Below are 26,383 nucleotides of genomic sequence, written 5' to 3' on the forward strand. Positions count from 1 at the left end.
TATGTGTCAGTACTTCATTTCTCTTTATGGCTAAACAATACTCCACTGTATGGCTATACCACAGTTTATCAATTCATCAGTTGACGGGCAGTTAGACTTTTTTCTGCTTTAGGCTATTATTAATGGGTATAATTCTTTACTGTTACGTTAAAGAAAGTGGTAATCTTTGCATTCATCATGTGATTCTTTCTTTGCTATTTCTATATTTGGATGGACTTTTTTTTTAAGTGTTGAACATTTGAGATTTTAAAATCCTGAATATATAAAAAGGGGGAATTCCACCAAGACATTTCCTCTGAGGGTTTAATTTGCTTTGATACCTTCTTTCCTTTCTAGTTGGTATTTAAACTTATCTAAGCATAGAGAAATGTTTTCTTTCTGGCTTGAGTAAAATAAATTCATTTAAGAATGATAATTTCAGTTAAGAGATTGTGGAAATGTTGGAAATGTGCAGTGGAAATATTTTTGTTTATTTGTTTTTACCTTTAAGACAAGGCTATTTAAAAGAAACATTTGTGATTGAGATAGATGGGAGAGGAAAACACACAAATGTTCTAGAAACTGAGAGTGGACAAGAACCTAGGGATGGGTGGTTTATGTGACAGATAACTGAATATTTGTCTTATCTTCCTGGTTAATGCAAGATAAATCAAAAGGGCAGAACTCATCAGGAGTAAGTTGTATTTACTTTTGGAGAGTTCAGTGGATCTGAGTGGCATGAGACAGTTTGGTAGTGCTGCTTGACATAACACATTCAAAGAAACGCCTTCCTAACAGGTTAAAGGAAAACTGGTTACTTAGCCTTGCGCAATCATTTCAGGCTTGGAAACTCTTCTGGGATTTGGGAATCTGAGCTATTGACAGTCCTCCCCCATCTCTCAGTTGTGATTATCTCCAAACTTGTGCATAAAACTTTGAAGACCGCAAAGACTCATTGAAATCCATCTGTGGTATCTAGGTAAAACCCTCCAAGTTGTGCAGTTAACTTGTTCTCAGTTAGGCACCAAGATTGATGCTGGACCTATTTTTCTTTTAAGGTTTATAGCTTTTTGTTTGTTTGTTTGTTTGTTTGTTTTAGAGTCTAGTTTATTGAAGTATAATTTACATACAATAAAATTCACCATTTTTAGTGTATAGGAATGTAGTAATTACTTTCCCAGAGATTTTACACAGAGTATAGTTGACAATCAGTAGCATTTATTATTTCTTAGGAATAACTCTACAAACAATTTTGTTTGAATATATTAAACTTTGCACAATATATGCAATGAAAATTTTTATGTACATATCCTTGACTTTTTTTAGTTAAAAAAATTTAGTTGTATAATTTATGTCTGTGTGTATGTACATATTTACATGTAAATATATAAATAATATGTGTATATTTGTGGGTGTGTACCTATATATAAGTATATATAATTTATACATCTCTGTCAGTGAGCTTCTGGAGAACATTGTTATTGCAGGTTTAGTCAGCCGTGTTTATAAATCATGGGCGTTTAACTTTTGTAGTGTTTTCTCTATAGTAGTAAAAGTTAAGGTGATATAAGTTAAACTATGTGGAGAGTAATGTATTAAATTGTTAGACAAATTGCTTTTAGGAAGAATTAAGAATGATGTTTATTTAAATTAGTATATTGGCAGTTACCCCTTACTCTCTATACCCCTCCTCCATCACCACCATCTCCATCCCGCCCCCCAAAATGTTTAAGTTGCCATAAAGCTCTACTATTAGAGTGGTTTTCATTTAAAAGCTAATTTTTAAATGGCTGATGTATCTTTCCTGCAGCTTTAATTATTTAAGATGGAATAAATTAAAATGTCTTGTTAGAATTCTGTTAATTTATGAATAAAACTTTTGATATTGAAAATTTAAAAAAATATATGTAGGTTGCTTTTAAAAAACGTTTAAGGCATGACATGTTGCATATTATCTATTTGGAGGGCATTGTAAGAATTTTCCTATTTTTGGCCTTTATAAATGTCTTTTTGTGCGCTAGGGATAGTACAGTGAACAAAAAAATTCCTGTTCACATGGAGCATACATTCTCATGGCTGAGACAAATGAAATTTTATGCAGTCAGTTAAGTGCTCTGAATTAAAAATTAAAAATTAAGCTTTATGATTTAACAGTAGCTATAATTGGAGACAAAGATTAGGATGCTTCTATGAATAGCCCTCCCTCAAAAGAAATTCACCATGTCAAAACTTGACTATGAAAATATGTAACTACTCCATTCACAAATAGGTATTAATTTTATTTAAAATGAAAAAAAATAAAAATAAAAACTTTATTCTCAGACAACCATTGCTATAGATTTCAAATTGGAATCAGTAAACAAAAATGAAATTCTGAAAGATACAGCATAAGATAAACATTCCTTTAGAAGAAATTGCTTACACTTTAGTAGGAAATTACCATAAAAATTTATTTAGTGTGTTTCTTAATGGTTTACTGTGTTCCAGGGGCCGTAAAACATTCTCAAGGGGTTGTCCTTCAAATTTTGCAATTAAATTGATGAGTAAGTTGTTAAGTATAAATTAATAGAAACTTGTCACAGTTCTTGGAAACTGAGGACAGTTGAATTTGGTTTTTACCTATGAGACATACACCTGCAGTGTATACTATAATAAAATTTAGTTACTGTTTTAACGACCTCTCATTAGAATAACATGCACAGACAGTGTAATGATTCAGTGACAGGAAAGATGGCAAAAATATAGTCTCCAATTGTACATTTTCCAACCCAGTGTCGATTTAGAAATTTTCACTTCTTTTTTACACTTTTTACTAAGTATTGATATACCACTTAGGTTAGTCTTTAAAGACTCCAGGTAGAATATCAACTATGTTCTTTCTTCATTTTGCTAGCCTGTCTTCAGACAGTAGTCGTCTGTTCCGATACACCCATTATAGCTATAAAAGGAAGTACTCTGAAAAGGAACATCTTAAAGAAAAGATAAAACTTAACTTGGGCTCTTGTCTTGTGACTTTGTACACAAGGAGGAAGTAGGTGATGTGTTGCTCTATGTATGGGAAATATATGCTTCTTTCTCCTCCAGCCTCAGAAACCAGGTGGCTGTGGCTTTGAACATTTTGCTGAGCTGCCTTCTTCCTGGTTACCCGGAGGGTCTTGGGTAACCAAGATCAAGTCAGGGATTTTGGGATAGGCAGAAAAGAGAAGCCCATGGGGTACTCTCTATGGTGCCCTTTCCTTGCTTTTGTAATCCAAAGCCCCAGTTAATTTGGGGGACATTTTTTCATCACAATCACTTTGTGATTTGCAAACATATTTCTGCCCTTGCTAATAATTTGGGAAACTGAAAATTTGTAATTTTCTCTCCCCCTCCTGATAGGTGCTGGATAGTTTACTAGTCCAGTATGGAGTGGTGGAAAGCTGTGAGCAAGGTACATGTCTTCTCAATTGCTTTCAAATTTGTAAAAAGAGGGAAGTGAAAAGAAAACTAACTTATTTTTTTCTCTTCCTTTTTCTCTTTCTCCAGTGAACACTGACTCGGAAACTGCAGTCGTAAATGTAACCTATTCCAGTAAGGACCAAGCTAGACAGTAAGCAATTTAATACTTTTTATATATAATGACTAGGTGAAGTAGAGCACTTATATTTTGGTTTGGTGGATAGCAGAAATAAACTTCTTTATTTTGCAAAGTTTGACCCTGCAAATCTTTTGAAATTTGAATGTCTAATAAGAATTTGCATTGGTTAAAGTTTTACTACATTTTCAATATATCTTTAATGCCAATAGAGTGATATAGTATGAAGCTGAATTATATCTTATTTGCAAAAAGCGGTGGGCCTGGGTATCGTCAAATTACATAAAGACTTTATTTTATCCAAAGCTGGTATGTTGATCATGTATTAAACCAACAACAGTGTTAAATGTTAAGTTTTCTTGCTCACTGATTTTTCTAATGGTAACTAATGTCACTTAGGAGTGTGCGGACATCAAACCAATGTAATCTGCCTTTAGATTGGTGGAAGAAATATATTCCAGTGCAACTGAGAGGCAAAAGTTCATGAATCAAAAAAAAAAAAATCTCAGGAAAAGATAATTCTGTAGGCTTGGGAATGATCTAATGAACTGACTGAGCTCTAGAGAGAGAAAATGAGGACCCCACCAATACTGCTTTTGACAGATCTGCTCAAACGCCATCGTGAAGGAATGGCAGGCAAGGTGCCACAGTGCTGTGTCGGCAGTCCATTGGAAGCCTTAACCACCTCCAGATACAGTACGGGCAGGAACAGACTGTCCTCTGTGCAGAAAGGGTGACAGGAAAAACCATGCTGGCTAACTCTGAGCGCTAAAGGGAAGAGGTGAAACCAGTTGCAAGAGTGGGAATTGAGCGAGGCTACCAAAGGCAATACCACTCAGGGAGGAACTACAAAAGGAAAGATAGGGCTGGGAAGGAGATGGAAATTTGCACAACACAAATGGAACTTTGTTTTTTTTTTAATTGGTAATATTCACATGGTTCAAAAATTTAAGGGTCCAAAGATATATATAGTGCAAATCTTACTCCTAGTATTGTTCCCCAACTTCCTTAGAGATAGCCATATGGAAGCCAAATGTATGTGGTTTTCCTCCTTTTTACACAAATGATAACCATAACAGTTGAGTGTTTTGTACATGTAAATATATTTTTTGTAGTTGTCTAGAATATGATTGTATGGATATGGAAGGCCTTAGTTAGTCCCAAATTGGATGTTTAAGTTACTTCAAGTCTCTTGTAGTTATGAACAGTTAGTGAATCTCTTTCTGCATGTGTCATTTTGTATGTGTGTGAGTATAGCTGTAGCTTAAATTCCTAGAAGCAGATCTGGTGCTGAGTCCAGATATATGTGCCTTTCATGTTATTAGACATTGGTAAGTTATGTTTCATAGAGCTTGAACGAATTTAAATTCCCATGTGTGAGTCCGTTTCTTCTTACTCTCCCCTAACACAGGGTTTTATCAAACTTTGCTGATCTAGTAGGTGAAAAGTAGTATCTAATCATGTTAATTTCATTTTTTTTTCTCATAAGCAAGGCTTACAAGATTCACTTTTAATGTTTTAATGAGACTTTTAAGATTTTAAAAAATATTTCTATTTTTCCTTCTGTGTGTATGTAATATGAGGTTTTTTGGACATCTAGAAATTGTGGTATGACTTGTAAAACTGAATATTCCCCCTTTCTTCCGCCTCCTCCACCCCCCAACTCTGGTTTAAGCTGTTGTTTCTCAGTCTAGTTGTGTAGGACACAGCTCCCTGGCCCATGCTGGTATTACGAGCCTTTGGCTCCCCCCAGCTGAGGCAGCTGGTCGCCAGTTGGTCGGCCGCTCACAGCAGCTCACAGCAGCTCTTGCGGGCTACTGGCCACTTACACTGGCCACCAGCTGCTCATGGCAGCACACAGCAGCCCACGGCTGCTCACGACAGCCCAGCTCCAGGGAGAACTGTTGTTCACAATCTTAGCTGTAGAGGGCGTAGCTCCGTGGCCCATGTGGGAATCGAACTGGTGACCTGGGCATTAGGAGCACTTCGTGCGCTCCAACCACCTGAGCCACCGGTCCATCCAAAACAGATTTTGTTTTTAAACAAACTTTATTGTTCAATCGCACAATCTAAGAGGAAGAACAGGAAAATGTCACATTTTAGATCCCAACTAGATTGGAGGGTAAAAGTGAGGACAGTGAGAAGGTAGAGACTCCATTTGTCTTACCCGCTTCAGATTTTAGAAAGATTTATAATGAATGTTTGGTGGACCCAAATCTCCCTTGAATGGAAAGTATTGAATAACACAATAAACCCAAGGATATTTGGAGATTGTCAGAGGCCTGTTTTAGTTGTCATATTTGAAAACTTATGTAAGGCTAGCTAGGTAAAGGGGAAAGATGCTTAATTTGATGGTGATTTTGTCATATGGGAGAACATAACCTACATAGTTTTGAAGAGACAGAAAATGAACTCCAGTAGGGACAGGTTGACATTCCAAAGCATTAAGAGCACAGCACAGGAAGGGCAAACGGATCAGTCAAGGCAGAGTAACTGCTGAAAATAATCCTAACCTGACAGCAAGCTGTATGGGGAGACATTTTAGTTCTAAAAGTACTTGGTGGTGCTGATGGTTGTATATTGGCAGGGTCCTCCCGACTGCCCCAGGAGGGAGGAAAGGACTGTTAGGCATTTGTAATTCCAGTAATTAGGAAACCTAAACAAATAAATTGGGCATTTCCATGAGGCAAATTATCATCATATCTCTTGTTCTAATAGTCAGTCAGTTAACATTGATGGATCACCACCTCTGGACCAGAAGGTGCCAATGCATAAAGGCAAAAATCCCTGTTTTTACGGATGCGCCTCCCACTGGTGAAAGAGTATTTGGAAAGGGATCACCTGATTTTAATTCCTGCCCAACTTGAGGATCCTTGTTAGAATATTGGGTTTTCTCCCCCTCAAGAATCCCAAAGATCAAAGAAAATTGGAAAATAATTCAGAGAACATTAATAGATGTAAAGAATGGAAAAATCAGTTTTGTGATACAGTGTTATGAAAATTTCCTATGAAAGCTTTCTAGTCCGTTTTGTTCAGATATGGAGTACACTCTCACTCTGTGAGGAGAATTACTGGTATTTGAGAGGCACTGGATGTAGTGAAAAAAGCCTGGCCTCTGACTGTAACTGTGGTCTCTGAGCTTCAGTTTTCTCAGCTACAAAATGGGGGTTGACAAGAAACAAATGTCTTCATGCCTATAGGCACATAGTTATAGAAAAGAGTGTTATCAAATGGCCTGGCACAGAGGCACCCAGTAAATAGTACCTCCTGTTCAACCCACTGTTTCTGGGCTGCTTCTAGAGCAGCATGAAGTGGCTTGAGCTGAGCTGGGGAAGGCTGGTCCCTCCACAACTTGCTCCACTGAACCTCACAAGCCTGTTCTCTGGGCTCTGCATGATGGCTGCCTAAACCAACCCGCTGGGATTTCTCCATGCCCTTTCCTTGGCAGGCCATCTAGAACTCACATCGTTGGGTAATGAGAGTTGAATTGACTTCTTTTCTTTCCTTAGCACCTGTTACTTGTGAGTCTGTGCCCCTGGGAGGTGCTTGTGCAGGTGTAGGTAGAATATGGAGGTTAAGAGGATCCATCCCAGAATCCAATTCCAATGAAAGGATTCTCTGTGCCACCACTTTTCTAGCTGTGACTCTGGTCAAGCTAATCTGTCTTAGTTCATACCCATCTGTGAAATGGGAATAATTGATAGTTCTTAGCTCGTGAGGCTATTGAAAGAAGCTAAGATAATGCTTCTAAGACACTTGTAATATCTAACACATAGTAAAAGCTCCCAAGTTAGCAGCTATTACTCATGTTTCCAACATTTTTCATTGCTGTTGATGATTCGCTCGTCTTGTTCAGTAAACCTCATTTCAGGTAATGACTGGCCACTGGTACTCAGGAGTTAAGGACCTAGTTTAAAAGCGTTTGTGGCTGCCTCTTTTTGTTCCCTAAAGCTCTATGAATGCCACTTTTAAGAAGATTGAGTCCTCGGAGTAGACAGAAGTTAATGTGGAAATTCCTGCCACCTTGTGGCCAGGAAAAATCAAAGGTTACTAGTAAAATATATTACTAGGACATACATACATTTGTGTAAATTAAGTCTTGAATTATTATTAAAATAATAAAATGAGTAAAATTTATAAAAACAATAAATCATTAAAAAACAGAAGTGTGTATTTAGTATTTCTCATTCCTTGGAGCAAGAGAGGCTTGCGTCTCTGGAACACCTATTTCCTTCCAGAGATATTCACATAACACTGTCAAGGACGTGTATCCCTCACTAGAAGACTTGTAATGTGTGACAAAGAAATAACCCTTTAGAATTTGTAGACATTTAGTTCTTATACTTTTCTTTAGGGTTTTTATTTCTGATGTTTATTTTTGGTGAGGGAATAGGAATATAGTTTGTTTCTATTTGGAAGCTTTATCACACATCCTTCTATATGAGTTTGAAGACCCGTATCAGGCACATAGTTATGATTAGATGTGTTTGAAACAACTTGGCTGATGGCTAAGGGGAGGAAAATCACCCATAAACTTTTAAAATTATGTAAATAGAAGATTTATTCTAGAAAAAGAATAATAACGGGTAAAGCAGTGAGACAAAGGAATTTCTTGCCATTTTGACAGAGATAACCACTGTTAAATTTGCCATCAAATTTTGTAGACTTTGTCCCATGCATTATAACTTTTAACATTACAAAGCTCATTCTGTAGGTGATCTTTCTTTTAACTATATTTATACTGTTTGTAACCTCTATGTAGTATTTCATCCCTACCCCCAGTCTATGCCTCCAATTCTCCACTGCATATCTAGGTTGTTTGCAGTTTTTGTTGTGGTTGTTTGCTTTTAGAGCTGCTTTAATTAGTCTGGTCCTTTGTAGGTAACTATTTGGGCTTCTTGCAGTGGTGTTACCAGGTTTTTGGTGATTATTGCTGAATTGTGTGTTTCAAGCTGTTTTTCTTGGTGCAAGCAGAAAACTGAACTGTATGACTTTTCAGTAACGGTTTGACCTCATTTTGTTAAGACCTATGCTACACACAGCAGTGAGGTCAGGGGATAAGAAAAAGGAAATTTTAGACATGGACTTTTACAATTGAAAGGGATCATAAATCTAATCTTTGAGGTTTGTAGGTAAGGAACCTAACGCCAAATAAGAAAGTGATCTTCCCAAGATTACATGGTTCCTTATTGTTCCAGCTGGGCTAGAATTTTGGTTTCTAGTCCCTCCTCTTTTTCACTACGAAGATCTGTATGTGTGTACCTTGGAAAAGTTTAACTTCTCTGGGTTTCCTTTCTTCTTCTTCCCCTCACCCTCATTCTTTTTTTTTTTTTTAATTTATAGGGGTGACAATTGTTAATGAAATTACATAATTTCAGGTGTACAATTCTGTATTACATCATCTACAAATCCCATTGTGTGTTCACCACCCAGAGTCAGTTCTCCTTCCATCACCATATATTTGATCCCCCTTACCCTCATCTCCCACCTCCCACCCCCCTCACCCTTATTCTTGATTTAAACTACTTATTCTCTCTTTCACTTTCAAGGCTCTTTTGGCTCTAAGCTGTGATCTATCCCAGTAAACTTACTAATACAGATAAGTGCTACCAGCTACTCACCATCTTCCAAAATGACTCAAAATAATGTCAAAGCAGTCAGGTCATGAAGAGAAACGATTCTGAGTGATGTACTTGTTGGATAAACATCTTTGAGTTCTGTTGACCTGAATGCATATGTTTTGAATAATTAGAACAATTGGTCGTCATATGTGTTTTTTTCAAGGTGTTTTTATTTTAATTGAGGTATCCTTGGCATACATTATGTTAATTTGTTAACTTGTATGTCAGGTGTATGACATGATTCAGTATTTGTATACATTGTGAAATGATCACCACAATAAGTCTAGTTAACATCAGTCACCTTATCATCGTACATCTTGTATACACAGTATTTTTTGTGAAAATACTACAGTGTTTTCCCCCACGGACTCAGCAAACCACTAAATGACAGAACTGAATATCAGACTCTGTGCAAAGGAAGGTTTTAGTGTTGGACTGAAAGTTCAGAAACTCAGAATCTTTAGTGATGAGAAAGCTATGGCTTGCAGTTAGGTTATTCCTGTACTTTCTCAGCTATGTCCAAATTTGGAGCACTGTGGTTTAAGGGGTCGGAAACTCTGCTTAGTTAGCAGTTAGACTGCGCGGTATCATAGTGTGAGCTGGTTGCCCTCTGACAGCAGCAGCCCGAGGCTGGGGGCCCAGACTGTGCACAGTACTGGAGCACCATGCTTTCTGCCCTCCCGAGTGAGAGAATCTTTCCTCCTCAGAAAAAAAAAAAAAAAGAAAAAAAGAAAGAAAAAGAAACTTTTAAAAGCAGCACCATGAAGTTGGGAAGTTATAGTTTATGCCAAGTCTAGAGTTGTTTCTTGGGACACGTGACTTCAGCCAGCCCCAGAATACATAGACGCTTCTGGTGACTTGCATGTTTATTTCTGTTTATCTCCATGGAGGAGGATGTCTGTCTATGTTTGTCTGCCTCACTCAAGGAAGAAGTTCTTTACCTTTTTTTCTAACATTGCTGACTGAATTCTGCAGTCAAAATTTACTTATTCTTCTAAAGTCGGCAATATTCAGTTTTATAGTGGGAAAGGGTATTATAATAAACTACATTGCCGTTTATGCTTGTAGATATAGTGGATTCCTTCACTGGGTTCACATTTCCTTACGTTTCTGAAAGCACCTTCAGTGATCTGTTCTCCAGGCTTTTGAAGAGTTTTAAAGTTGTTTGGAATAAATATCTAATTGGTTGAAATGTCTGCAATTCCAACTTTCTATAATAAATATGCATCATAAATATTAATTAAAATTTCTCAGCGCTTGCCGTCCTTCAGAAAAAAACAAACTATTTTAGGGCCCTTCCTCCCTATTTCCCTTAAGGAAAAAGGGGAGAGGGAGAGAGCAAGGACTAGTAGGTTACATAAGGCCCTGTTATCGGGACATTGGTACAATAAGCTGTGATATGTGCCTGCCGTCACCCTGGGAAGCTTATGAAAAGAATGCCCTCTGACACAGAATCATATAGAAACATCCCTAGATAGATTTGAAAAAGAAAAACACAAAATTATGTACATTGTGATCGTGGTTATGCTTTTAAGAAGGTGTTGAACACATACACCATGTGTGTAACCATGTGGAAAGGACTGGTCTGTTTGCGGAAGTTATCCTGGTTAAAAGTGATTCTGGGAGTTGGAGATAGTGACAGAAATATCTTGTTACTTTGGTGTTTCTGTATGACTGGGATCTTTTGTAATAAGAGTTAATTCATGTGCTAGGCACTAGGACAGTGAGGTAACGGGGATTGAAGTGAGAGAGGAGGGCAGAATTCTGGGTCCTGAAAACATCAGGACCCAGATGTTCTGGCTGTTAGGCCTGCCTTCCAGTTCTGTGCTTTTGGTGCCCTTTTTGGTGTTACCATGTTTTCCCGAAAATAAGACCTAGCCGAACAATCAGCTCTAATGCGTTTTTTTGGAGCAACAGTTTATATAAGACCCGGTCTTATAGTAAAATAAGACCGGGTCTTATATAATACAATTAATGTAATATAATATGAAGTAATATAATAATAAAGACCGGGTATAATATAATATAATGTAATACCGGGTCTTATTTTTTGCTCCAAAAGATGCATTAGAGCTGATTGTCCAGCTAGGTCTTATTTTCGGGGAAACAGGATAGAACCATCTCTTCCCTCCATTCCTCCCCATCCCACCCCAGTCTCAGTTGAAAATTGAAAGATCTTCAATGAGGAAGGCAGTATGTAAACTAGAATTGACCACTGAGCAACTCAAGAGAGACCATTTCATGCTTGTATTTCTTGCCTTCCTGGGCTGAAAAAGTCCATTGGAACAGAATCTGAACAAAGAATCTGAATCACCCTAGGAAAAATGGGGGACAGTTCATTTGTTTTTAATTTTGTTGTGTACTGGGAGTGTGTATTATGAGTGTGTTTGTGTGTTTGAAATCTTGCCCATATTTTCTCTATTAGTTTTTTATTGAATTCTCTACTTTTAAAATACTTAGGTAAAGTAGAACACAACAATAATGGTGAATCTTATGATAGGTAACAGATGTCAGACATCAGAGAGTACGTGACATGTGTACTAATATATACTTTATATATATATAGACTTCTAAAACAAGTAAATTAATCTGTGGTGTTAGAAGTCTAGAGGAGGGGCAGTTACTAGCAAGAGGTGCCGGTCGGGCTTCTGGGGCACTGGTGTACCCTAGTTCTGGATATGGGTTTGCATGTTAATCTTATGAAGATTCATTAAGATACATTCTTAAGATTGGGTACTTTTCCATAGTAAAGTTCAGAAATGAAAGAAAAAAAGGAAAGGTCCTCAAAATAGAGGGATGGATGGATGAATGGATGCATGGATGGATAGGTTAAATAGATAACGTAGAAAATAGCTTCACTTGCCTTTTCTGGTTCATTATCCCCCTGCCTCTCAGATCTCAAGGTCAGGGGCTGCTGTTTTCTCAGGAACTGGCTCATAAGAGGTACTGAGAATTTACTGAGTGATTGATTATCCTGAGTATTAAATCCTACCAATCTACCATGAGTAGTTTAGAGAGAGAGTCCTTTGATGCTGAAAATGTTTTAATATTTGTATTTTGTAAGGGTGAAAAGAGGGAGGTATATATTTCTAACATCTTTTACCTTCTGATTTGGAAAGACTAGCCCAGACAAGGACAGCCCACTCACTTCTCTTGCTGTTTGGGTTCTCCTAAGTTGTTACTAACCTCTTCGGTAAGAACTTGTTCAAGTTCAATTGCAGCATTGTTTACAATAGCCAAAGGCATGGAAACAACTGAGTGTCCATTGATGGATGAATGGATAAAGAAAACCTATCCCTCTTCTCTCTCTTCTCTTCTCTTCTCTTCTCTTCTCTTCTCTTCTCTTCTCTTCTCTTCTCTTCTCTTCTCTTCTCTTCTCTTCTCTTCTCTTCTCTTCTCTCTCTATGGAATAGTATTCAGCCATGAAAAAGAATGAAATCTTGCCATTTGCCATAACATGGATGGACCTTGAGGCCATTATGCTAAGTGAAATAAGTTACAAGTCAGACAGAGAAAGACAAATACTGTATGATCTCAATTATATGTGGAATCTAAAAAAACAGAGCAAAACAAACAAACAAAAACAAGTTCATGGATTCAGAGAACAGATTGGTGGATGCCAAAGGTGGGGGATGGAGGTGGATGAAATAAGTGAAGAGTCAAAAAGTACAAACTTTCTAATCATAAAAAACTCACGGGGATGTAATATATAGAATGGTGGCTATAGTTAATAATACTGTAGTGTATATTTGAAAGTTACTAAGAGAGTAGAACTTAAAAGTTCTCATCACAATAAAAGGAAATCTGTAACCATATATGGTAACTTATGGTGGTGATCAGTTTACAACACATACAAATGTCGATTCCTTATGTTGTACACCTGACACTAATGTAATGTTATGTCAGTTGTACCTCAATAAAAAATAAATGTAAAAGTTTGACAAGTAGTATTTTTTACTTTCAATTTTTTTATTGGAAGATGGCAAATATATGTTTCCTTTGGAAAATTGTTGATCTTTCCTGTGTGTACTTCAAAGGAAAAGTGTATGTGTGTGTGTGTGTTGGTCGCGCGGAGTGTTAAGTGTGTTCTGGGTTTGCTACTTGTTCGGTGGCTTTATTCAGATGTTCTAGAGCCAGTGATTCTGAGTGGAAAAGGTGGGTATTGCTCTTCCTGGAAGGTTTATTTTATCGCTCGATTTCTCTTTAGCGCCCCCTTGCTCTTTGTCACCTTTCAGAGCCTTAGACAAACTGAATGGATTCCAGTTGGAGAACTTCACGTTGAAAGTGGCCTACATCCCGGATGAAATGGCTGCCCAGCAGAACCCCTCTCAGCAGCCAAGAGGTCGCCGGGGGTTTGGGCAGAGAGGCTCATCGAGGCAGGGGTCTCCAGGATCAGGGTCCAAGCAGAAACCATGTGACTTGCCCCTACGCCTGCTGGTTCCCACCCAGTTTGTGGGAGCCATTATAGGAAAAGAAGGTGCCACCATTCGGAATATCACCAAACAGACCCAGTCTAAGTGAGTATTCCCGGGGGTGTGGTGGGCGTTCGTGTTTTCCCCTTCGAATCTTAATAACAAAGTATGTTGTTCTGGTGCTGGGTGTTCGTCTGAAAATGGTTATGATCCCTTCTTGTCAGTGCTTGGGAATCAGGGCGAACCTTGTGATTGATACCTTAGTGTTCGTTTCATAAAAATCTGGGCCTAAACCTTTGTCTCAAAGGGGAGCTCAAATTTTCACACATTAATAGAAAACAAATGATTCTGAATCCTGTTGTGACAGGGAAGGCCCTGGCGAATTAAAGGGCCACTTCTAGGTTGTTCTCTATGCCTCCAATACCCAGTGGTACCTGCCTTTTTGTTTTTGGAAGTGATTTTCTTTTCTTTTTTTTCTTTTTTTTAATTTATTTTTTGGGGTGACAATTGTTAATGAAATTACATAATTTCAGGTGTACAATTCTGTATTACATCAACTATAAATCCCATTGTGTGTTCACCACCCAGAGTCAGTTCTGGAAGTGATTTTCTGAGTTCAATACAGACACAGTTTTCCAGCCTTGCTTTACTTGAGTAAAGAATCATCAGCTCCTGGTCTAGATTTATCTCATGATTAAGCCATGTAGCCAGATGGCTTTTTCTTCATGATATGGATCGGGAATTTTAATTTGCACATTTTAGGGTTTGGGAGATTCTTGCTTAAACATTGGAGCTAACTTTTCAGGCACAGAAAGCAGGAGTTGTTTGTTAGGATTTCCCACGGAGGCCCCAGTGCTGAGCACTTGGCCTGATATGCAGAAGGCTCTCGTATTTGACAAATGAGCGAAATGTAACTCCAATGCTTCACATACTAGTTGTTTTGCTTTATTAGCCATCCTGTTATGCTGTATGCTGCTATTTTGACCCAAAGAAACTTGGTGATGACCTCTCTCTCCACCCCTACTTCTGTGGAGTACCTGGGGATTGTGACAGCCACATTTCCTGAAGAGCTGTGAGTGTTCCAGGGAGAAGAGGCTGTGTACAAACCTCTCTTGTGTCACTCTACACCAAAGTGTAGGGAAATGGCCTGGGGCCAGCTACAGAGATAGAACTGCAGAGAGTCTTGCCTTTTAAATTTAGTAGGGAAGTGGATTTCATTTGATGTGGTCCAAGGAATTAAGGAGAGTCTTTTTCTGAAAGTACAACTATGGTGCTGTTTGTTCCAACAGGCTTAAGAGGGTCTCCATATTCATCATAGACACTGTGCCTGCATTCAGTGAACTAGTTGACTGATTTCTCACACAGCACGGAAAAGAACTGTGTTTAGTGGTGGTGGCGTGCTCACTCCACCTGCAGAGTGGCGTCTAACCCTGTCTTCCCCTGCTTTGAAGCAGGAGATGTTGGGTGTTGGTTACCTTTGTGCCAAATCAGTGGCCTTGACCTCATAATGTAGCAGGTGGGAAGACAATTGAACCATAGTCTCAAACAGTTTTATTGTTAAATTGACTGGTTTTAATCTTAAAGTCAAAGGGTTTCTTGCCTCCCTTGATCCACCATTACCTGCAGAAACTAATTATTAAATGGTTTTCCTTCCTTGATGAGTGGCAGATTAGAGTTGTTCCTTTTAAGGATACTCATTTCCTTGTCAGAGGAAAGAGTTTCTGTGATTTAAACTGAACTGTTTTATTTCAGGCAGGAAGATGGAGGATGAAGAGGGAAGGGAAGCAATTTTTGTTATTTCTGACGATTCATTTGCAGAGCTCTGCCAGTGGATTTAATTAATTCTTGCCATTGAAACTAGTCATTATCAGATCCTGTTTTTGGAATGACCTCAGAGGGTTACCCTAATCTGTAAAGCAACAGTCCCTTCTCTCAGAGGATCAGAGTTAAGTAATCCTTAACATTGAACAGGTGGGAATAAACTGGAAAGAGGGAGTTGAACATGTTACTTACTGGAAGATAAGCAATACTTAATAGGGACCGGGGATTGAAACAGTGCCTGGGAAAATGGTTCTGAGATTGGGGCTATTATTTAAGGCACTGTGTTTTATTGGTTATTTCTAGTTAGCCCTTATTTGTTTCATTCATTCATTCATTCATTCATCCAACATTTTTAAAAAAGATTTACTGGGGAACAGTGTGATTCTCCAGGGCCCATGAGGTCCAAGTCGTTGTCCTTCAATTTAGTTTTGGAGGGCGCAGCTCAGCTCCAAGTCCAGCCGCCGTTTCAATCTTTATTTGCAGGGGACGCAGACCGCCATCCAATGAGGGAATTGAACTAGCAACCTTGTTGTTGAGGGTTCGCGCTCTAACCAGCTGAGCCATCCGACTGCCCCATTATCCTTATTTTCAGTGATAGGTTTTACTTCTGAACTGTATCTTCAATTTTCAACCAAATATTTAGGAAAATGAAATCCGAACCTTAATTTAATTGGCGTGATGAAGTGCTCATTCCCATGGCTTTATTTTCTGGTGTTTGAGTGGCCAAAGGGACTCACAGGTATCTAATTTTCTCGGCACACACTTTTTTGGATAGTTGATTTCTTTCTTGTACTTTTCCAGCAATAGCAGACTTGTTTTGCATTCAATGCAAAATGTACAAGTCTACAAATGAAAAAAACAAAGACTCCCCTTCTTCATCTCAGCTCCTGAGGTAGTCATTGTTAAGTGAGGATGTATGTATCTTTATAGGACTTCTTCCTTGTGCCTATAAAGAAGTGTAGCTTCAAAGGAGAAATCTCATCATGGTGTGTATTGCGTTTTTTCATGGGAGATCAAGGACTTCATACCATGTTGGTACTTGGTACCACATGTTTTTAAACAGCTGTATGATATGGATGCGCTGTTACTTAACCATCTCTTCCTGGTGGGCATTTAAAGTAATTTCCAATTATCTTTCTACTGTAAATAGTGCTCCAGTGAACATTCCTTAAGCCAGTGGTTTTCAACCACGGGTGACTCTCCCCACCCCTGCCCTTTTGGATATTGCAATTTCTGGAGACATTTTTGGAACAGGGATATGGTGTAGGCATCTAGTGGGCAGAGGCCAGGGATGCTGCTTAACATGCTACGATGCACAGGACAGACCCTACAGCAAAGAACCTGGTCCACATGTCAGTAGTGCCGAGGGTGAAAGCACCACTCTTGACCCACGTAGGAGACATCTGTACGAGACGTTATGAGAAGTAGAATTTTTGAGTCAAAAGGTGATAAGCATTTTAGCTTTGATAGGTTCTGCCAATTTGTTCGACCCTCCCACCAAACCTATGGGCATGCCTAGTTACCCATCCTCTTGCCAAAACTTAATTTTACTATCAAAATATTTTCAGGGTTGGAAGAAAATACACCTTACTTTAATTGCTGTGTACATACTTACTAGTGAGGTTTAACATTTTGTGTTGCTTGGCCATTTGCATTCCTTTGAAGTAGAATTGCCATCTCTTTGGGGTCCTTTCCTGTCACTTGGTTACTGACCTTCCACTATGAAGAAGGACAAATGTAGGAAGAGCCTTGCAAAAGGAAACAGATGAGTGAAATCTCAGATGATGAATAGTGAGAGAATACTGTGTAGACCAGGGAGTTCAACATGGCTTGTAGGATTCCAGCTCCAGCCCTCTTGGCATGAATTCCAGTTCCTATTTGTTTTAGAACAGAAGGAAGCCTTTGTCTGAAGGCTCTCTGACATGAGATGTTTGTTCTCTGTCACCTAAAGGGAAGCATTAAGCAGATATGGAGGGGCAGAATGAAAAGATGTCCCTGCTTGGTCAGATTGAGGGAAGACAGAGGAGTGTTCCTGGAATTAAAATTCATCTCTAGGGCACCCTGTTGACAGTTTATCAAGAGCTTATGCTCTTGAGGGAAGTGAGTCATCCGCTCTGCCCAGAAGTCCTATGACTTGGAAATTGGTCATTATAGACTCTTGTGAATGTGTGTGTACAGCTCTTGTTTTCCTTTCTCCTTGTGCCCTCCTGAAGAATCGATGTCCATCGGAAAGAGAATGCAGGTGCTGCTGAGAAGTCCATTACTATCCTCTCTACCCCCGAAGGCACCTCTGCGGCTTGTAAGTCTATTCTGGAGATTATGCATAAGGAAGCTCAAGATATAAAATTGTGAGTAAAGAGGATGAACCGATGAAGAGGTTGATATTCGTGCTGTTGTATTGTGGCTTTCTATGACACCATCCTTGGGGATTGCTGACAAACACGGGGACTTGCTGTCCCAATGAGCTACAGAGGTTGGCACTACTGATTTGGTAGTAGTCCTTAAAATATTTTATTTTCATTCACGTTTGGATATGGGGTGAGTGCTGGTAATGGGGTAAGTCCGGCTGTAGAAGAAGGTGACTGGGGAACATGAGAAGCCCACCTAAGGTCCAGGTGGAAGTATCTCTGGGATTTAGCCAAGGCAGGGCCCCAAATCCTCACTCTTTTACTCTGAGTTCACCGGGGGCTCTGTTCCCATCATCTGCCCAGCCCCACCCGGCAGCAGCAGCAGGGAGTCAGGAAGAGGGGGAATCCCTAATCTCCTGCTAAGGTAAACAGGATTTATTTGGATGTTCCAGGATGGAACTCTAAATATCTTTTCCACAGAAACTGTGAGTGGAGGTTGAGTTTTGTGCTTTTAGTGTTCAGCCCAGTGCTACGCAAAAAAGCAGACTCCAGAGTAAAGTGCTGGAGTTAGCCCGGAGACATAATCACCAACATTTAATTTGTAGGGACCTTTAAAACAGTAAATGTATTTTTAGTTATAAGGTGTTATATGGTGCTATAAGATTTTAATTCTTTTTTAGTATAGAGAAAAATAAAGAAAAAGCCCATCATCCAGATAACCCCAATGACCTTTTAAACAGTGATATGTACGTGTCTATGACTTGGAAATTCAGAAAGGTACAAAATGAAACATGAAGCCCTTGCTTCCTGATCTTACGCTCTTCCCCTAAAGAGTAACCACTGTTGAGTTTCTTCTGTTCCCTTGTATAAATTGTGCATGTATCACCAGGTATGTATTTTAAAATTTATACTAAAAACATACTATTTTTCATTTGTACATTGTGTTCTGGTATTGGGGGTTTAGGAATATGGATTTGAGTAGGAAGTGTTTTCAGAGAGCTAACAGAACCCATTATTGGAAGATATTCCCTGAGATGAATAAAAAAACTTTTAAAGATTAACTTCTATCCAGATACCTGTTAATGTTTCTTCACTCCCTCTATTCAGGCACTGCTAGAATGTAGGCTAATGGTCAGTAAGCTTTAAACTCTCCCTTGTATGACGCTTCCTCTATGGTAGGTAGGAGGTAAATGTTTAATGAATGAATATTGTCTTTCTACCAAAGAGTAGGTTTCCTTACCTTAGTTTCATGACCATTTTTTTTTAATTTACAGCACGGAAGAGATTCCCTTGAAGATTTTAGCCCATAATAACTTTGTAGGCCGTCTTATTGGTAAGGAAGGAAGAAATCTTAAAAAAATTGAACAAGACACAGACACTAAAATCACGATATCTCCGTAAGTGCTGCCTTACAATTTCGTTTGAATTAGAAAATTTTCAAATATTTTAACACTGTGGGTTACATATTAAGCATAGCTTCTGCAATTTTATAGCTGTTTTGTTTTCTTTTGAAAAATTTCAAACACTGTTTTTAAGCTGTAGGTTACATATTAAGCTTAGTTTGACAGCTGTTTGAGCTAGCCTGTACTGCCATACTTATACTTTGTTTCTCAAACTCAGTCTACTGTCTACTATCTGTTTCTAACCTACTATATTGAAAGTATTAGCTATTCCCACTAAACAGGCAGGAAGCACTAAATAGTTTACATTTCTATTTTCTAGCTGAAGTTTTGGCTAAGTTTTCTGACATATACTCCCATATACTCCTGACATATTATCCACTGCTGACAAATTTTCCCAACATTTGGCAGCTTAAGACAATAGTAAACATTTATTGGTCACCTCGTTTTTATGCATCAGGACTTCAGAAGCAGCTTAACGGGGTGGCCTGGCTCAGGTCTCATGTTGCTGACAAGTCAATGCTGGCTGTTTGTGTGAGGCCTCAGTTTTACACCACCGGGGCCTCCCCACACGGCTGCTGGGGTATCCTCAAGACAGGGCAGCTCTCTTCTCCCAGAGTGGGCGGTCCAAGACAGCAAGGTGCAAGCAGCAATGTCTTTGATAACAGACCACCTCAGAAGTCACACTCTGTGTTCTAATGGTGTTCACACAAGTCAGCTGTGTTCTGGGTGGGAGAGAACGGCACGTCACTGCGCAGGGGCTCATCCTGGAGGCTGGCCACCACACCTAGGGTCCACAGATGCTGTGGAATTATATGGAAAGTTTTTCTTCATCTGAGGGTGACTACTCTTAGTTTCCACCAGAGTGTCCAAAAAAGATCAGGTGGGAAGAGATTGATGAACTAAGGAAGAATGGTAGGGAAAGACTGAGGCAGCATGTTTGTGTAGCAAGGAGTTTTCAAAGGAGGAGGGTGGTAAGGAAGTAGGAAAGTCCTGCTTGGTTGTAAAGAAAGAAAGAAAAAAAAACAACCTCACAAAATGGTAAATATAATAAATGATCCTACCCTGTCTCAAAGTTTACATTCAGAAAGGGGAAGGTTTTAAGTGGAAAAAAATCTTAAAAACTATTCTAGAAGCAGCTATTTCAAAAACTGTAATAGAACATCCTTGGCAGGGGAGAGGTGAGTTGGGACTGGAGATTAGAAATCCACTTGTGTAAGTAGTCTAAGACAAATAGTCTTATTGTGTAGATGTGTACATTTTTAGCAACTTGTAGGGGGGAAAAAGGAATAATATCCCGTTCCTCTGGCTCAAGGTTAGCTTAAGATGTTCTGCTAGTAGTGAAAATGAGAATTGTAACTCTAGGAATATGAAGGAGAGCTAAACCAATATTCCGTATCCTTTCAATCTATGTCCTTAATCTTATTTTCCATGGTAAGACGCTCCCACGCATTCCCTCTCAAGGCTGTTGACTGGCTCACGTGTCATCTAAGTGGATTTTGAAGCTTCAGCAGGACCTGGGTTCAGCAGGGAATATTACTGCTGCATTCTAACTTTTTAGTTTTCTGAATGGTCATCAAGCGACCATTTTTTAAAAAAATTTAGTCAGGATGGATTGATTTACATTATTTCCTTCAGCCTGCTTTGATCTAAATTCTAAAATGACTGGCAAAAAGTAAGTTTAGACACATGAATTCTGGTTTGTCTTTTTGGACGGTTTCCATGCTTATTCCTTGCTTGGTGACCCAGAAAATGCAATTGTGTGAGAATGCCGATTATGCCTAGAATTAGTCAGTGCAGACTAGGAACGTACTCACTAAAGGTTATGTGCATCTGGTTCTTGGTTTCTGCTAAATCTGTACATCCCTCCATTCATTTTCTTTATATTTCACTTTTAAATTGTGAAAATCGTTCAAATGTAAGTAGTCAAGAAATACACTGTTTAAAACAGGGGCTTAGTTGAACTATGTCCACCCGGTCATTTTTATTGAGAAGGTAGGAGGGGGAAGTATTTCCTCTCCTGTTCTTGGAGTCACATCTTTGGGAGCTTACTCATTTTTCCTCACATCTAACCACTCACTTTTACATACCGCCAGCCTCCACATTTGGGTTTTAATTGCCATCTGTGGCTGAACTATTATTAACTGTCTTCCTCCTGTAATTTCCATTCTCTTTCTTTCCTCTCGTTTTCAACGTGCAGGTTGCAGGAATTGACGCTGTATAACCCGGAGCGTACCATTACAGTGAAAGGCAATGTGGAAACATGTGCCAAAGCTGAGGAAGAGATCATGAAGAAAATCAGGGAGTCTTATGAAAATGATATTGCTTCTATGAATGTTAGTTTTAATATGAAGGATGTGTCTTTCTTTTGATGAATAGTTATAAGACATTTTCAGTTGCATTAATATTGATTTCTTTAATGGTGTCATCATTAGATGGAGTTTCTCATTGATTTTTAGCACCGTAGTGAGTGTCTGGGGAGAGTTGGGAAGACAAGACACAGGCTTTGACATTAGGCTTGACTATCTCTGTGATTTTAGCAAATTATTCAGTCTTTGAGACTTAGCTTCCTCATCCATGAGGTAAGGCTAATACCTACCTAAAAAAGGTTGCTATCTCCTGCTCAAGGTTAATTTGAGGGAGAAAAGTATAATAAGAATGTGGGCTTTAGAGGTGTGTAAACTGGGTTCGAATCCCAGCTCAACCATTTATTAGCTGCAGCTCTATTCTCTTGGACATGTTATTTGGTTTCTCTAAGCATCAGTTTCCTCTTCTGTAAAATGGGACTACTGCCTACGTTGCATGCTTATTAGAATTACAGTAGACACAGTGTATGTAAAAGCTGCTATGAATACAAATTGAAAGCTTACTTGGTTACTCATAAACTTTGGAGATAAAAAATCATCTGTGTAGTACAATTAAGACAAAAGTGAATTGCCAACATTCCTTAATGGATGGAATAGTACTGAAGATGTAATGTTTCAAAAGTACATCTTGAATTTTCAAGTAAGTGATTGAAAAAAATTCAACTGGGCCTGTCACCTGAAACATTACATCTCAAAGAAGGAAAATGTGAAAATGATACCTTTATGAGAAGAGCCGAGAATGCTAATCGTTTACCCCACTTGACTGCTCGTCTGCCTTCACGGTATCACTGCTCATCCAAATGTTTGAGTCAATTGGGACTTCTTAAAAGATTCTCAAGTATGCTCAAGTCTCAACTAACTCTCTAACCTCCACCTTATTTCCTCAACCCTTAGAAAGTTAAACCACAACAAAAATCCCCTTTGTGGGCTCCTGGATCCACTCCAAAGATATGTTGAGTTGCAGCAGTCACATGCAGGTGGCACCTGATTTCCAAACACCTTGACTTTGTTTTAGGTCCTTAGACCCATGACTGCCAAATTTTACCCAAGGAGTAAAGATCTCGTAGTAGCTGGTTCTGTATAGTATCTGGCTTGCTTTGCAGTGGGCAAACCTTGCTTACTGACTTCTTCCACTGATGCACAATTTCCAGTCTGTGTTCACCGTGTGCCCACAGTATGCAGAGGACACATTTGTCTGAGCGCTGTCAGCTGGTCGTAAAGAAAAGGAAAGCTATGTTCCCTGCTTAGAGAAACCCTGTGTGGCTTTAGATCAAGGAGGCGGGCAAACAAGCACATGGACTTTAAAATACCAAGAAACAGATATAAACTCTGTACTCAAGTGTAGTCACACGGGAGCACCTTGGTTCTAAAATTTGATTTTTAATACAATGATTTTTTCTCTACCAGGCAAGAGGCCACAATCTGACTATTTTCACTTACTGAATGCTCAGTGACCCTTGATCTTTTCATTGTAAAACGAAGGGCCCTTTTTCCTGTTGCAGCTTCAAGCACATTTAATTCCTGGATTAAATCTGAATGCCTTGGGTCTGTTCCCACCCACTTCGGGGATGCCGCCTCCCACTTCAGGGCCCCCTTCAGCTATGACTCCTCCTTACCCACAGTTTGAGGTAAGACGATATGCCTCGGCTTTCTTTATGGTTGAGTGGGACACAGTCAGACTTTGTTGCCTTCGGGTAGTGTGACATGAGATGTGTACTGGGAAGAATCAGAAAACTGTTGTGATCTAGCATCAGTTTAGCATGAGCACATGCTTTCCAGGTCTGGTCTCTAGAACCTTATCTACTTCTTTGGAGACAAACAATGCAAATTATTTCTTTTGAAGTTTTTGGGTGGTAGAGTTGTCAACATGTGCTTTCAAATATCAAAAAGTTTTGTGCATGTGTGTGTGCAAATGTTCAATAGCTTTTATTTATTTTGTACACAGGTATAAATGATAAAGAAATAAATCTTATTTTTATATTTGCTTTTTGAGAATAGCATTTTCCCTGAAGTCAGAAATAGACCAGTGGTAGTCTGAAAATAATTGCAGCATAGCAGGCACCTTGTGTACTAATTCTTTTTCAAAGTAGTTCATAAGTCAGTTGTATTATCAGTGATGATTGGGGGTAGATAATCATGTGAACTAAAATTAACAGCACTCAGGGATCTTCTTTCATGACTTCTTTTTACATCTCCCCCTTCCTGTTTGGTTTTCTCCTTATCATATAACATTTGAGTGGTATCTCCTACCGCAATTTAGGGAAATATCCAGGTGGAATAGGTTGGGGAGGTCCCATGATCCCACTGTCTAGAATATGTGGAGGATAAAATGCCCCTGGAATTCTACAGAGGGCACAGGTTGCTGAGATTATCCATATTTTATCCTTGCAAGAATGAGCCTTGCCTTGCCTATCCTTGAAACCATGAGACTGTTCGGTGTTCTTAGCTTTTGCCCTCTTATCACCAGCCTTTGTATCTTCCCCTGCAACTCATCTGTCACTTGAACATGTTTGGGCCTGGAAACCATACAACAAAGCCTATTCATCTAAGGATAGGCCTCAGAATTCCAGCTTTGTGTCAAGTGTGACTAGTTTCATGCGTTAAAGGAAGCTTCCCCCCACAGCTAAAGGTGCTGGGAGGTAGCTGACGCACGTTGATGCGAAAGAGTTGAGAGCCCGGGGTTTGCATCACTGCAGGTCAGTCTCCTCTTTGCTCTCAGTCTGTTGTCTCACTGGCACAATGAAGAAACTGAACTAGATGAATTATCTCTAAGGAAGGACTCGTCTTTCAGGTCAACTGTTTCTAGTTTTCACAGAATTCAATAATATAACAAGTTTAAGAAGAGGATAAACGTGAGCCTCAAATAGGAATTTGAGAGTCCATGGACTTGACCTCTAATATGCCTGCTAGTGTCTTTATTACAAATAGATGCATTTGTAATATGATTGCGTTGAGGGTAGACGTATCTCTGATAGTTTTGTGCAAAATGACAAAACTATCATAGTTTATTTAGTTTATTGAAAGCTAAAAGGAGCTGATGATTTATAGGGACTCTGTGCTAGGGAAGCTCTCATCTAATCTACGTTTCCGCTTTCTGCCCTAACCTAGGTTTCTCTTTGAGCAAATCACTTAACTTCTCTGTTCCTCACTTTCCCACTTTGTAAAATGAACTGTCACTTGAACTCTTTTCTCTCTCTCTACTGGTTACATGTCATGTTCCCATGAGTAAAGCCTCTCACATGATGAGTGGGAGCATTTCAGAACATTTTTGGACATCATCTGTCTTATACACTTAAGTGGATGCTTTAGTAGTAAAAAATGCCTAAATTGAATTGCTAGGTAGCTATTTTTTTAAATACACAAATAAAAGAATAGGAATAGTCTCTGAATTTAGTCAATTTTCTGATTTAATGACACGGTTCTGTGTCTTAGGTTGCAATGTTGTTGGAAAAATTAAGATTGGTTTAAGAGAAGGGAGATCAGATCATATTAAGAACTTATATTTCTGAAGCACTTTTACAATTTTAAATGTCAGTGACTCAAGTAGCAATTTTGTTTTATATTAAGGACGGGAGAAGGAGGTCAGTGATCTTGGTTTTATTGAAAGTGAGCCAAGAATAGGATATAAGGAAGATCTCACTGGAATAGGTGGTCTTTGCTTCTCCTGAGATTTTAAAACTAAATCACATAGGTGCAATTACATAGGAACAGCCAGTGAGAACAGGAAAAGATGGGCAAGCTGCCAACAGAAAAAGTAGAAACATTGCAAAAGAGCAAGAGCTCAGAACCCCTACTGGCCTGGTGGTTTCAAGGGCAGGAAAAGGAAATCTCATTATTTATTTATTTATTTATTTATTTTTAAATTCTCGTTCTTAACGGGATAAAATGTGGACAGTCTTAGCATTCCGTGTTCTCTGCATAGTTCCGATGGGCATTTTACTCTGCATGCATGCTCGGCGGTAAGAAAATGGAATCCCCAGCTTTACACCGGACATGTCCCTATATTGGTGTAGTAGTTACCACCTAAAATATTCGATGCAAATCTGTCACCTGCCCAGCTGGAACAGTCAACAAATTGTGCAGCCACTGCATGTGTTTGCTGAAGATGAGTGTGATCTTGGAACTTTTCTATAGATTTAACTTCATCTCTCTCTCTGCCTTGGACCTCAGAGAATGTATCAGGAATTCTCCATGGAACTTAACAATGGAAAAAACACATATTTTTCTACCTTTTTCAAAATGGAAGAAGTCTTTGCCTTTGTGGGTTTTAAAAATAGGTGCCCAAAATGGTCTTTTCCTCTTACATCAGTGCGTAATCTTCTCTTGGACATTTGGTGTATATTTTTGCAAACTTTGTAATGATAGGTGGTTATTAATGAGAATATTGTACTGTTTTGAACTTTTCTTCTTGAGGACATTCACCTTGAGGTTAGCCACAATATCATCAGAAATTTGGCAGAATACTATTATTTAATAGGCAGTTTGTGTTTAAATTGCCAGTTACCCCAATTCTGTCCTATCTATCTGTGTGTTTTCAGTAAAGAATCCAATCTAGGATCAAACATTGCATTTAGTTGTCATGTTTTTAGTTTGTTTTTTTTAAATCTTGAACAGCACTCCCTCCTCAGCCCCCATTTTCCCTTCTTTATGGCTCTGACAAATCCAGGCGAGCGGTTTTATAGCTTGTCCTCTAATTTGGATTTGACTGCCTCCACGATTAGGCTCAGATCATACCTTCTGTTGGGGCAGGAATATCTTCTCAGTATGTCACACTGGGGAGCAAATGATGTCACTGTGTGTCATTATTGGTCAAATTTGATCATATGATTGAGGTCGCGTCTGTCCAATTTCTCCCTTGTAAA

The 26,383-nt window shown here is 38.9% G+C and overlaps 1 protein-coding gene across 1 annotated transcript in view; it reads left to right on the forward strand.

The window, feature by feature from the left end:
• Positions 1 to 3,510: 3,510 nt before the first annotated feature.
• The window catches only part of IGF2BP3 (insulin like growth factor 2 mRNA binding protein 3), a 38,580-nt gene continuing 15,707 nt past the window's right edge, over positions 3,511 to 26,383 (forward strand). The window contains exons 1-6 of the mRNA XM_081080250.1: positions 3,511 to 3,568; positions 13,410 to 13,691; positions 17,621 to 17,755; positions 19,030 to 19,152; positions 21,356 to 21,491; positions 23,024 to 23,149. Of these exons, the coding sequence (XP_080936376.1) occupies positions 13,480 to 13,691; positions 17,621 to 17,755; positions 19,030 to 19,152; positions 21,356 to 21,491; positions 23,024 to 23,149 (732 nt within the window). The 5' untranslated portion in view covers positions 3,511 to 3,568; positions 13,410 to 13,479. The remainder of the gene's footprint in view (positions 3,569 to 13,409; positions 13,692 to 17,620; positions 17,756 to 19,029; positions 19,153 to 21,355; positions 21,492 to 23,023; positions 23,150 to 26,383) is intronic.

Source organism: Rhinolophus hipposideros, assembly GCF_964194185.1.
Source record: "Rhinolophus hipposideros genome assembly, chromosome: 18".
NCBI lineage: Eukaryota > Metazoa > Chordata > Mammalia > Chiroptera > Rhinolophidae > Rhinolophus > Rhinolophus hipposideros.